Raw genomic sequence first — 14,808 nt, forward strand, 5'->3', positions numbered from 1 at the left:
ACAGGTCGAGAACTGGACATAAATAGGCAGGAGAGAATGGTGGAGTGAGGCGAGGTACAATACGTGGACACTGCAGAGGGCCTATTGTCCCATCCGATGCAGCAACCACACACAGGCCCAAACATAGATTGGGAGATGGCTTCTTCAATAATGAATTGTAAAAGTACTTATAACAGAAACATAATTGGATCTGCTTTGATACAAATCACAAAAGAAAGTAAATTGAACATTAGCAGCGGTTTATATAACTTAGATCCATTTTTAATAGATCAATTAAAGGGCGATTTAAGTAGGATCATTGGAACACATTTGTCTCACTAATTCATTGTAAATATTTACTATTTTTATGCTATGATTATCCATGTTTGGGCCTGTGTGTGGTTCCTGCATCGAAAAAATTCTTGTTTCAATTTTCCTCCGTGGTCTGACACTGACTATCTATCTATCTATCTATATATCTATCTATATATCTATATATATATATATATATATATTTATATATATATATATATATATATATATATATATATATATATATATATATATATATATATATATATATATATATATATATATATTTTATTAAATATGACCGAAAAAGTAAGATTAATAATTCTAACACGAATTTTCTCAATCTTTCGTACATTATGCTTCACTGTTGGAGGTAAATCAAAAATCACTTCTCCAAAATTCATTTTTATTTCTAGTCTGACGCGACACGGGCGCGTTTCGTAAAACTTATTACATTTTCAAAGACTTCACAAATACACAACTGATTAGAACTTGCGTTTCCCTGATTTTATATCTACATTTGAGTGAGGTGGGAAGGGTGATGTGGCATTACATTTGAGTGAGGTGGGAAGGATGATGTGGCATTAGAGGATATTAATAGGGTATTAAAAGTATCAACACAAGACAGAACACGAAACAATGGATATTGAATAGAAGTGTTTGTAGAAAGCCTATTGGTCCATATTTCTTGATGCTTCTATATTGGAGCGGAGTCTTGAGGTGGGTAGAATATAGCTGTGCAATAATTGGCTGTTGATTGCTGGTGTTGACTTCTTGATGTGTAGTGCCTCGCAAACGTCAAGCCGCCTGCTATCGCTGAATCTATCGATGATTTCTGTGTTGTTTACTAGGATTTCTCTGGCGATGGTTTGGTTATGGGAAGAGATTATATGTTCCTTAATGGAGCCCTGTTGTTTATGCATCGTTAAACGCCTAGAAAGAGATGTTGTTGTCTTGCCTATATACTGGGTTTTTTGGAGCTTACAGTCCCCAAGTGGGCATTTGAAGGCATAGACGACGTTAGTCTCTTTTAAAGCGTTCTGTTTCGTGTCTGGAGAGTTTCTCATGAGTAGGCTGGCCGTTTTTCTGGTTTTATAGTAAATCGTCAGTTGTATCCTCTGATTTTTGTCTGTAGGGATAACGTTTCTATTAACAATATCTTTCAGGACCCTTTCCTCTGTTTTATGAGCTGTGGAAAAGAAGTTCCTGTAAAATAGTCTAATAGGGGGTATAGGTGTTGTGTTAGTTGTCTCTTCGGAGGTTGCATGGCTTTTCACTTTCCTTCTTATGATGTCTTCGATGAAACCATTGGAGAAGCCGTTATTGACTAGAACCTGCCTTACCCTACAGAGTTCTTCGTCGACTTGCTTCCATTCTGAGCTGTGGCTGAGAGCACGGTCGACGTATGCGTTAACAACACTCCTCTTGTACCTGTCAGGGCAGTCGCTGTTGGCATTTAGGCACATTCCTATGTGCTGACAGGTACAAGAGGAGTGTTGTTAACGCATACGTCGACCGTGCTCTCAGCCACAGCTCAGAATGGAAGCAAGTCGACGAAGAACTCTGTAGGGTAAGGCAGGTTCTAGTCAATAACGGCTTCTCCAATGGTTTCATCGAAGACATCATAAGAAGGAAAGTGAAAAGCCATGCAACCTCCGAAGAGACAACTAACACAACACCTATACCCCCTATTAGACTATTTTACAGGAACTTCTTTTCCACAGCTCATAAAACAGAGGAAAGGGTCCTGAAAGATATTGTTAATAGAAACGTTATCCCTACAGACAAAAATCAGAGGATACAACTGACGATTTACTATAAAACCAGAAAAACGGCCAGCCTACTCATGAGAAACTCTCCAGACACGAAACAGAACGCTTTAAAAGAGACTAACGTCGTCTATGCCTTCAAATGCCCACTTGGGGACTGTAAGCTCCAAAAAACCCAGTATATAGGCAAGACAACAACATCTCTTTCTAGGCGTTTAACGATGCATAAACAACAGGGCTCCATTAAGGAACATATAATCTCTTCCCATAACCAAACCATCGCCAGAGAAATCCTAGTAAACAACACAGAAATCATCGATAGATACAGCGATAGCAGGCGGCTTGACGTTTGCGAGGCACTACACATCAAGAAGTCAACACCAGCAATCAACAGCCAATTATTGCACAACTATATTCTACCCACCTCAAGACTCCGCTCCAATATAGAAGCATCAAGAAATATGGACCAATAGGCTTTCTACAAACACTTCTATTCAATATCCATTGTTTCGTGTTCTGTCTTGTGTTGATACTTTTAATACCCTATTAATATCCTCTAATGCCACATCATCCTTCCCACCTCACTCAAATGTAATGCCACATCACCCTTCCCACCTCACTCAAATGTAGATATAAAATCAGGGAAACGCAAGTTCTAATCAGTTGTGTATTTGTGAAGTCTTTGAAAATGTAATAAGTTTTACGAAACGCGCCCGTGTCGCGTCAGACTAGAAATAAAAATGAATTTTGGAGAAGTGATTTTTGATTTACCTCCAACAGTGAAGCATAATGTACGAAAGATTGAGAAAATTCGTGTTAGAATTATTAATCTTACTTTTTCGGTCATATTTAATAAAATATGTCTACAGGAAAGACTGCTACCAAAATATACTAATATATATATATATATATATATATATATATATATATATATATATATGTCGTACTTAGTAGCCAGAATGCACTTCTCAGCCTACTATGCAAGGCCCGATTTGCCTAATAAGCCAAGTTTTCATGAATTAATATATTTTCTCTAATTTTTTTCTTATGAAAAGATAAAGCTACCCATTTCATTATATATGAGGTCAATTTTTTTTATTGGAGGTAAAATTAACGTAGATATATGACCGAACCTAACCAACCCTACCTAACCTAACCTATCTTTATAGGTTAGGTTGCGTTAGATAGCCGAAAAAGTTAGGTTAGGGTAGGTAGGTTAGGTAATCGAAAAACAATTATTTCATGAAAACTTGGCTTATTAGGCAAATCAGGCCTTGCATTGTAGGCTGAGAAGTGTGTTCTGGCTACTAGGTACGATATATATATATATATATATATATATATATATATATATATATATATATATATATATATATATATATATATATATATATATATATATATATATATATATATATATATAAACAGATAATTAGTGAAAACAAAAAAAATTTAAATTATTTTACCTTGTACCTAGATCCACCAGGCCTGTTTGGAGCATGTTTAAGTACTTCAGAAATTTGAAAGGTCACGTCTTCCACCTTAACTTGCGGATGTGCGTTGATAGATGATTCTGTAAAATTAACAGTTATTTATGTAACAAATTCTGTATAACAATAATATTCTGTAAAATTAAAAGTAATTTACACATCAGATAAAACTCTCCAGAGATGGTGATACACAACATATAAAAGACAAGTTTCAGAACAAGATATGCATTTAGGAATAAGGTTTCGTACATGTAGGTAGCACATGAGAAAAAAAGTGGAAGGTGATCAAGTTTATATTAACATGTTAACGGCTTTATTGAGGCTTTGCAAGAATGAAAAAATATTACTAATATAATCTCACCGACCAATGAATTGTACGTTGTTTAAAAGTCAATTATTTACATTATTATTATTATTTAATACTAATGATATAAAAATGCATTTTGCAATCTACTATTTATGCAAGTATTAACCACAGGATCATGAAATAAACTGCAAAATACTGTAAAGGATAAGCCAATTAAGTTTACATTTTCCCATAGCTAAGTCAGTCAGTTCTACAGTACTAGCAGCAGAGAACAATTATGACCAACCTCTATTAAATGAAACAATCTTAAGAGCAAGTGATAGAAATATAATCATTTATACTTAATGTACACTTAATTTGAACTTAAAATTTTAATTTTTTAGTGAATTTTAAATAAAAAAAAATTATTTAATTTTTTTGTTACTTACTTAAAATAACATTATATAGTTCTTGTTTTTCTAGAAATGCTAATTTCTTCTTTTGTCCTTTTAGGCTGTATAATGACCAAAGGCCGTTTGTTCCTATCTTCTTCATCATTCTTCGAACCGTAGTTGCACAATCAGACCCACGTACACTGGTTAAAAGCAACACCTAAAAGCAACAACAAAAATGTAGTACACTAGTAATTTTGATATATGTATGTATGTATGTATGTATGTATGTGTATGTATGTGTATGTATACATATACATATATATATATATATATATATATATATATATATATATATATATATATATATATATATATATATATATATATATATATATATATATATATATATATATTGGTGTATACTGGCAGCAGGTTTTCTTTCAAACATGTTTCATTGAATATGACCGCATATTCTGTATTTATTATTTTCTGGTTTAGGGCTTCTATCCCTCTAACTATTTTCTTAGCATCAGGGCTTAATTGAAATAGGAGTTCTCCAAAACTCATTTTCGTACTTTTAAGGTGAAGAAAAGAAGTGATTTACTATAGAGTGTATTACACTTATTTATATAATTTGCACGACGTTTCGAACCTCCATGGTTCATTCTCAAGTGAACAGATCTTACAATACTCTTAGAGAGTTCTCTTAGAGTTAGTTCTCTTAGAGATAACAACAAGAGAAAACAAGAGAAATGTTTCTAACAAGAAAAATGTTGAACAAGAATACTTGCATAATAGACAAAACCCAAGATGCAAGAAGATTACAAATTCTTGAGGCAATTCACATAAGAATAGAGCGACCTACCATGAACACCCAAATCACGGAACTATTTACTCTACGTACCATGAGAGTAAGGACAAGACAAGAACATATCGATGCCAACACAGAAGACAATGTCCAACATAACATGCCAATTACACTGGATTAATCTTTGTTTAGATAGGAGATGCCTCGTATGGGCCAATAAGCCTTCTGCAGCCTCTATGTTTCACCTCACATTTATCCCTTATGTATCCCCCCATGTTTTCACCTTCATTGTATTATCACCTGACCCAGTGCGGGTATAAAATCAACTAGTATTGTAAGATCTGTTCACTTGAGAATGAACCATGGAGGTTCGAAACGTCGTGCAAATTATATAAATAAGTGTAATACACTCTATAGTAAATAACTTCTTTTCTTCACCTTAAAAGTACGAAAATGAGTTTTGGAGAACTCCTATTTCAATTAAGCCCTGATGCTAAGAAAATAGTTAGAGGGATAGAAGCCCTAAACCAGAAAATAATAAATACAGAATATGCGGTCATATTCAATGAAACATATATATATATATATATATATATATATATATATATATCATAACTTATGATAAGGCATCTTATCATAAATAACATCTCAACAAAAATCACATCATTCTAGGAGGTGATTTCAATATTGACCTGGGTCTACAAAATAACCCTCTAGTTGACTATTTCCATAACAGCATGTAATCCTCTATGATAATCCCCACAATCACCAAGCACTAGACCAAAGTTCTCAAGTCAAGCCTAGCCTCGGGCCGGGCTTGGGGAGTAGAAGAACTCCCAGACCCCCATCAAGCAGATAAGTGTGTGTGTTATGAAGAGATACATCTCAACGACTAACAAAATTAGCAAGAGAAATATAGTCGTTGAAATGTAAGCCTCATCCTAACCATACACTCAAGACCTTGAGAAAGCACTCAGGAGAGTGTGAAAGACTCTGTGTTAATATTACATAATTTACAAATACATAAGTGTTATATTTTATCCTGTCCTATATAAACAAGATTATATCATTATTCTTATTATTTAGCAATTTTATCTTTTCTGCATGAACTATCAAAAAATTTTAATTAGAAAATTAGCAAATATCTGTAATATTTAAGATGAAAAATTGAAGGAAACATTACTGTTAAAATACCACTTACAAATTTTGTTCTGAAACTCGATTCCGCTAACTTCCTATTGAGAACATTAAGATCACCTTCTGCAGCAATAGGATTTGGTATTAGATCTTCTATGATCTTGTCTGTTTCTTTTGTAGTCAAAGTTGCTTTCAATATCTTCACATCACTTTTCAGTTCATTCACTTCAGTGTATATGGCCTGCAACATGTTACCTGGAAATTTATACAGTATATAGAAAGTGTACATGCTATTATATTACATATCTTGAATGTACATTTAAAATAAAAGCATTATAAAGTATATTTTAAAATAACTGACACTGAGAAAGCACCCAAAAAGTAGGCTATGACTGATGTGATAGATAATGGGATAATTTCTTAGTAATTATGAAACTGCTTATATAATTGGAAGCAAATTCAGCAATCTAACCTGCTCAGTTTGCAGTCTACTTGAACATGAAACTTATGCCTATCACCCATAGGGTACATATAGGTTATAGGCTACATAATAAATTAATTAAACTTTCAAAACTTACTCATATTCTGCATCATTTCTTTCAAACTCCCATCGTTCTTGTCTGGTGACTTTGGGTCGAATAAATTCCTTGACCTTGGAGTCCTAACGACTGAAGTACTTGGCGTGACCAGCTCATTGTCTTTAAGATTGCAAGATTTAGGTATTAAAATCTAACTACTGTACTGTATAATCAACAAATTTCATGAGCTTTTACTACTGCATACTAATATTATAAGTTATACTATATGTCTACATCACATTTAAACTACCCAACATCAGAAAGAGGGTGAGCCAACATCAGAGAGGGGGGGGGGGTTATCATGAGAGAGAGGAGGGCCAACATGAGAAGAGAAGAAAAAAGAAAAGAAAGAAATAAATAAAGAAAAAGAAAGAAAAGAAAGATAGAGAGACATACAGAGACAGACAGACACATACACACAGAATAAGAAGAGGTGACAGAACAAAATTAACAAAACAAATTTCAACATGAGAAAAGGGAGGTCAACATGAGAGAGAGAATGAGGGTCAACATGAGAGAGTGGGTCAACATGATATATATTTTAAATAATTACTTATTACCTTCATGAAGAAATACTGATGGCGTCAACGGTGTATTGTGAAGTGTAGTCTTCACTGGAGACTGCTTTTGTAGGACTGTTCTATTAGCTGAAAAGGAGTTATGTTTATTTCAAACACTTTTTAACCAAATAATATTTTTAAGACTTTAATATAGTTTGAACTAACATGAGAGAGGTGGGGGTCAACATGAAATACACATTTTAAAAATTAACTTATTACCTTCATGAGGAAATACTGATGGCGTTGAAGGTGTATTGTGAAGTGTAGTCTTCACTGGAGACGGCTTTTGTAGGACTGTTCTATTAGCTGAAAAGGAGTTATGCTTATTTCAAACACTTGTTAACCAAAATATATTTTTAAGACTTTAATATAGTTTGAACTAACATGAGAGAGGTGGGGGTCAATATGAGATACATATTTTAAAAATTAACTTAAGGTAAGGGACAAATTAACACGTAAGGTAAAGGTAAGATAAAGGACAAATTAACACGTAAGGGACAAACAAAAAGAAAAGTAATAACAAACCTGCTTGTTTCTAGTGACTAGATCAAAGGAAAACCAAAATTTCCCTGAACTGTGACAAGTGAAAAGCACCTGCTAGACAAAGTGGGTAAAGTTCACTAGACCCCATATGCACATAAAAGAATAATATACTTAATATTAAACAATTAGAAATAAACACATATTTCTATACAGAAATTCCAGATAAGCATAAAAATTACTCAAAGCTTCTAGTACTTGAAGAAGGAATTAAACAAAACAAAAAAAACAAAAAACAGCAAGAACTAAGTTTAGAGCAGTTTTTAGTTTTTTTTAAACCAAAAGCATAAATAACCAAACAAAGGAAGCATGGTTAAATATCAATTTAGAACTTTTAATGTTATTTACTACTAATCCTTACATTCACTTAATATACCAGAATAATATGGTATTTGCGGAGGACTTATTTCTTTTGAAGGTGTATTCTCATATGAAGATGGCGAACACTTCTTCTTGGATTGAGACGAGTGATGATTGCCTGAAATTATTTAAATTGCTTAATGTATTGAATGGCATTTTTCAAGTTGCAAATTTTTTTTAAATTACTGTAGTAGGTTATCAATGCTTACGTTTGTTATTCTCGGAATTCTCTTCTTCATATTTGAAGCATGGTTTCCTTTTTCGTTGTCGAGGATAGCCCATATCGTCTTCAGTTTCGACATTTGAAGTGTCTTCCGCAGCTAAGCATCTTCGTTTTGCAACGTCAAAATCATCTGTAATAATTGAATATAATTAGTAATATATCAGCGAGATATATATTTATCGTTACCTAGTAGAGTAGTGAACACTAAGAAATAACTTAAATCTTAATAATTATAAATTTAATACCTACCAGTTGTTGATAGGATTGTTGATACGACATGCACTCGCCAATTTGTCGTGTCTGGCTTTTCGTGCTTTTGGGCACTAACTGTATGCCTGCTCTGTGGCCACCAGCACAATATTTTTTCCTGAAAAGTCGAAATAAACTGTTACATGCTAATTTTAGCACTAATTTGGAATATTTTTAAAGCAACTCAATATATGCAATTTTTTAGTTTCAAAGTAATGCTTACATCATCAGATTTTTCAATCCAGGTTGTGGAGATGATACCCACACTACGATCATTGAAGCCTACCACTGCATACCGCTTTTCAGATGTCATCTACAAAATTGAAAAATCTTATTAAGGGTTGTTCTCCCCAAAAAAAGAAATTAGCATAAAGTTGGTAATAGATTTACTTGATTGTGTCAATCATAGATTAGCCACATTTGTAAATGATTTTCGGTTGGTATAAACAGTAGCTGCCATGTATGGACTAAAAGGCTTAATACAGTTTTATCTCTTAATGTGCTCTCAAAATATTAATAATTTTCATGAAATACAGGGTAATGGGATTTTTAAACAGGTAAATATTGGTCAAAAGATAATAGCTTTAATAAAAAACAAAATTGTGAATCTCATTAACTTACAATATTAGTTCAAACTATTATTAAAGCATGGATACAGTATTTAAATACGTACTTGTCATAAGTCATGTAGTATTGACAGAAAAGTATTTGCGCTTTCTGTCTCGATCATCATACCTGTGCGGTTTAGTTTTCTTGCTGGAATCACCTTCATGGATGAATTCCTAGTAAGAACCTTAAATGCTCCAATTAATTTGGAGTTACAAGGTTTCTCAAAGAGAGGTATACTTCTCGAATATACCCTGCAAAGGAACATGCTGTCTCCATTTTCATCGGTGTCACTGGCAGTGTCCAAAACTTGGCAGCAAGTTTCATTATTCAGCAAATAGGCATTGTTTGGTGCCTTGGTATATATTTTATGTTCTGTATTTGGTGTATAAATCCTTTGAGCATGCTGCATCTCTTTCAGCCTCTTTGCAATTTGAACAAGAGGGTTTTTACTTGATCGAACCATATTCTTAACCTGCTGCAGGTAATTTTCAAATGGAAATGCTGAACATCTGTCCAAACTACCAAACTCTTTGGCATCAGAGGATATGTGTGTTAGGCAGTGTACATTGTACACTAAAAAATCCTTACCATACAGCTCACGAGCCTTTAACACAAAGTACAGCAAAAGATCATGTGCATATTGGCTGTAATTTAACTGAATCAATTTAGGTGATACAAGAATAGAAATGGCTACACTCAGAGTCAGGAAATGGTCATACAATTCTTTGGGTAAGATTCCCTTCAGTACAATCTTACCGGTGTAGAGAAGGAGTTGCCTGTATTCAGTCGCTTTCCATCTATCAACCTCTGAAAGACTTCGAGGTTTACGTGCAAAGTGCATAGGCACAAATTGTGTTAGTTGAATTAGACGCTGACTAATTTCATCAACTTGGCGAGCACATAATTTTACGTTTTTATTTCGTATCCAGGCAAGAAGTAACCTTTTCATAACCCCAAGACATATCTGATGCATATAGTCTATGGGAAAAGTACTCACCATATTTATATTTAAGTCACAGAATGGTGATCTACCATGGTGATGTTGAGAATTAGATTGATTACGAAAATCTTCATCTGTTCCGAGTTGTAAATTTTTCACTTGTTGATAACTCATTCTTCCATTCCAAACACCCTCTTGGGTACATCTATCACACCCAAAGTAGCCAGAGTGGAGTTTGATTGCCTTCACCATTGCTTTTGCTGGGGCATCACATATGACTCCTTTTAGTTTTACTGGCAATGTTTTGTCATCATTTTTAAATCCATAGTGCATAATTTTTTTCAAATCCTGAATGAATTCATTTAAAAAATCTAAATCACTAGGTTTAGAGCTTCCGTATGTGAGGACTACTGGGAAAACTCTTATAGGTTTGACATTATTGATAGCACAAAGAACAGGCCATAAACTTTCATTTTTACTTCTAAATATTGGCAAACCATCAATGTTGCAAATTAAAGATATTTCTGCCAAATCTCTTATTGTTGATTTAGGATACAGCCTTAAAGTTTTCAACATTTCCTCCTCTAACCCCAAGTAGATATACATCATGCCTGATTTAGTCTCAGTAGGTATATGTTTAACTGTATTCAGTAACGAACGAGCTGTTTTTGGCAAGTCAGCATGTCCCTGTTTTCTCAATTTTTTTAATAAATTATCAATGGCATTGTGTGTTATGCCATATTTATTAACCCATACTAACAATACATCTGATAATGATTTATCATCCTCATCACCACTGCTCTCTGACTCTGATGATATTGGGTCATGCTCATCAATCATGTCCCAAGTCCAATCTCTCTCTCTCTGACTTTCCAGAGATGATGCATCTTCATTGGCTCCACAACCAATATTAGGTTCTGAATTAGATGACAAAGCAGCATGGTCATCGTCTATGCTGTTTGTTGTAACATTGGCCAAAGGATCCTGATTCAACAACTGAATCTCAACCTCATCACTATTTTCATTTTTGCCACGCTGGGACGCCTGTTCTTTTAGGCGTCGCTTTTTGGCCCGTGACATACGCTGCCATCTTGTGTGGTATTCTCTTCTTTTTTCTATAATGTGTGCATACATTCTGAAGGAGAAAGGCCAAGTGCTACATTACCAATTACTATTACAAGATTATTAGTAAAGTACTGTGCTGCAAAAAGCAAATAAAATGGGGTAAACTAAACTTTGAAAACAAATAATAATTAAAACAGGTAAATTAGTAAAATAACAAAGGCTTAAGCAGACATGACTCTGCTTAAGCCATGTAAAGCAGACAGATAAGATGGCAATATATAAGGGGAAAAAATTAAAAAGCTAGGATATAAAACTAATTGAGATCAAAAGCATAAATTACTATAGGGGAAAAAATAACAAATGACTTCATAAAAAAATTATCCAATTGCCAACAGCAACTTGGTAGTACGAGTCTAAGTCTAAGAAACAAACAAAATTTAAATGCTGTTATCTGCAATGAAACAATACATACTATTGCACGTACCGAAACATTGATGAATGTAAAAAATAGAGGTGTGAAAAAAAGGAGGTGTTATACCAAAACAGATGCAGAACTAGGAAACAGGATTTCTTCAACAGAAATTTTGAAATTGTTCACAATTTTTGTTAGACCAAAGTTGGAGTATGCAGCAGTTGTATGGTGCCCATATCTTAAGAAGCATATCAACAAACTGGAAACGGTGCAGAGACATGCCACTAACTGGAATTAACTAAATGCCAAAAAATATGCCAAATATACTACATAAATATACATACTACACATGCACAATAATTGTCCTGGGTCCAATGTCCTGGGACCTCTGATATTCATAATATATATATATATATATATATATATATATATATATATATATATATATATATATATATATATATATATATATATATATATATATATATATATATATATATATATAGGGCCATCAACACACCTCCAGCTAGGGCCACCAACACACCTCCAGGGCCATCAACACGCCTCCAGGGCCATCAACACAACACCACCATCAACACACCTCCAGCCAGGGCCACCAACACACCTCCAGGGCCACCAACACACCTCCAGGGCCACCACCACACCTCCAGGGCCATCAACACGCCTCCAGGGCCATCAACACAACACCACCATCAACACACCTCCAGCCAGGGCAACCAACACACCTCCAGGGCCACCAACACACCTCCAGGGCCACCAACACACCTCCAGGGCCATCAACACGCCTCCAGGGCCATCAACACAACACCACCATCAACACACCTCCAGCCAGGGCCACCAACACACCTCCAGGGCCATCAACACGCCTCCAGGGCCATCAACACAACACCACCATCAACACACCTCCAGCCAGGGCCACCAACACACCTCCAGGGCCACCAACACACCTCCAGGGCCACCAACACACCTCCAGGGCCATCAACACGCCTCCAGGGCCATCAACACAACACCACCATCAACACACCTCCAGCCAGGGCCACCAACACACCTCCAGGGCCACCAACACACCTCCAGGGCCACCAACACACCTCCAGGGCCACCAACACGTCTCCAGGGCCATCAACACACCTCCAGGGCCACCAACACGCCTCCAGGGCCATCAACTCAACACCACCATCAACACACCTCTAGCCAGGGCCATCAACACAACACCACCATCAACACACCTCCAGCCAGGGCCATCAACACACCATCCAGCCTACCACCACAAGCTTATATATATACTACACATGTCTAAGAGCAAATAAAAGAAAACAGTTACCTTAACTATTGAAGATGCAGCAGGATTTTGTGGATAAGCCAACAGCAGTCCCTCTCGACACGGTTTTAAAATGGCGGCGACTACCACAACATGCAACGAGCCTAAAGAATGTCCAGTGCTAGCATTATCTAAACGCTATTATATATTATCAAGCAATACGGAAATCTAAAATAAAAAAAATGATACAAATAATTGTATTAAATATTTATTTGCAATTACAATACCTCGGGAATATATTTTTGCGTTAGCAAAACATATTAAGTTTGTATTTAGTTTAACTCAAATTAAAAAATTCTTTACAAATTCAATCATGTTTTTATTCATGTTGTTCATGTTTTTATGTTAAAATGTTTTTGTTGATTTGTTTGTATATTTTCATAAGTAAAGCATGCTTACCGTCTTATTCCAAGTTTTATGATAACTTTACAAGGTTTAAAACATAAAGTTCAATATATATTCTGGTTTTCACACAGGAATTATACGTTAATATAACATCATAATAACGTAATGATGTCGTGTAAATAACGTTATACTGACGTCATATAAATGTTATATTTATGTTATAAGAACGTAAATTGGATAGCTTTACAGAAAGTAAACAAAAAAAACTAAATGTTGACTGAAAATTATTTATTCTTAAATATAAAGCATGAAAACATTATAATTCCATAGCATTTACTATTATTTTTAAATTTTTACATAAATCTTAAAAAATTGTGTCTCAAGAATATATGTTTTTAGTTATATCCTTTGGTTTTAAGAACGTCAGATATACGTATTTATGTCAAAAGTTACAGTATTACCTTTGTGGGACCATTTAAAAACGTCCACAAACGTTCTGTGTTTGCTGGGGTGCAGCCTGTGATCCCCGCCTGGCTGGATACTGATACCTAGGTAGTTTTCATGTGTCCGGACACCGGCGATAAGGTGGTATTATTTATTTAATTTAAGAGATATATATTTTTAAATGTTGTCACATTAACGGCTACATCTTCTTTTCTTCTGACATATAGATTTTTAAGATTAATTAAAATAAATGGAAACTAATTATACAATTTATTGGCTGGTGTGCAGGGCTTCACACTCTCAGAGCTAGCCATCAAGTAACTATCAAAACGCATATATCTTCGTTTTCACTTCAGTTATATTTATGACAAAGGATTTTAAATGTAGCCTATATTTCTACCTTTCTGATGACATAAATAATTTTGTTAATTACAATATCTAGATCAAACTAAAATTGATTTTCAAAAGGTTGTATATTTTCCATCAATGGAGAGCATCAGCCAAGAAGCCGTCTTTAAAATATGAATATCTTTCCTCACCCAATAAGATCTAATCTCTGAATAAAACGCAAAAAAAAAAAGACTTGATTGTAACTTATCCACCGCTGCCCATTGGATGGGGAAGAGGGGGTTATGTGTAGGAAAAACATATCAATTGTGACACTAGCCCTCCATATATGTCAGTTGCTTAAATTATAAACTGTACTTGTGGTCGGTCTCGAGCCCATTGTTGATGTGACGATGTGCATTGACTTTTGTAACTAGCTTATCAAGATTATAACTTGCTTGGCTATATGAATTGTGGGGCTCAGTCCCTGAGCCCAATACTGTATGTGCCTCTGTAACACTCCACTATCGCTCATAGGATGGGTATGGGGTGCATAATAAATGAACTAAACTAAGCTCTGCCATTTTGATAACATATACAATTATAAGCTTTATTTGTGAAGCTCAATTAATTAAACAATA

At 34.7% G+C, this 14,808-nt stretch overlaps 1 protein-coding gene across 1 annotated transcript; it reads right to left on the minus strand.

Moving 5' to 3' along the window:
- Window positions 1–8,105: 8,105 nt before the first annotated feature.
- Window positions 8,106–13,151, minus strand: LOC138365150 (uncharacterized). The gene is made up of 5 exons (XM_069325230.1): window positions 13,055–13,151; window positions 8,910–8,999; window positions 8,687–8,804; window positions 8,424–8,567; window positions 8,106–8,332 (listed from the first exon to the last, which is right to left on the minus strand). The coding sequence occupies exons 2-5, from the start codon at window positions 8,997–8,999 to the stop codon at window positions 8,205–8,207; spliced, it is 480 nt and encodes a 159-aa protein (XP_069181331.1). The 5' UTR covers window positions 13,055–13,151; the 3' UTR covers window positions 8,106–8,204.
- Between the last annotated feature and the right edge of the window lie 1,657 nt (window positions 13,152–14,808).

Source organism: Procambarus clarkii, chromosome 15, assembly GCF_040958095.1.
Source record: "Procambarus clarkii isolate CNS0578487 chromosome 15, FALCON_Pclarkii_2.0, whole genome shotgun sequence".
Classification (NCBI taxonomy): domain Eukaryota; kingdom Metazoa; phylum Arthropoda; class Malacostraca; order Decapoda; family Cambaridae; genus Procambarus; species Procambarus clarkii.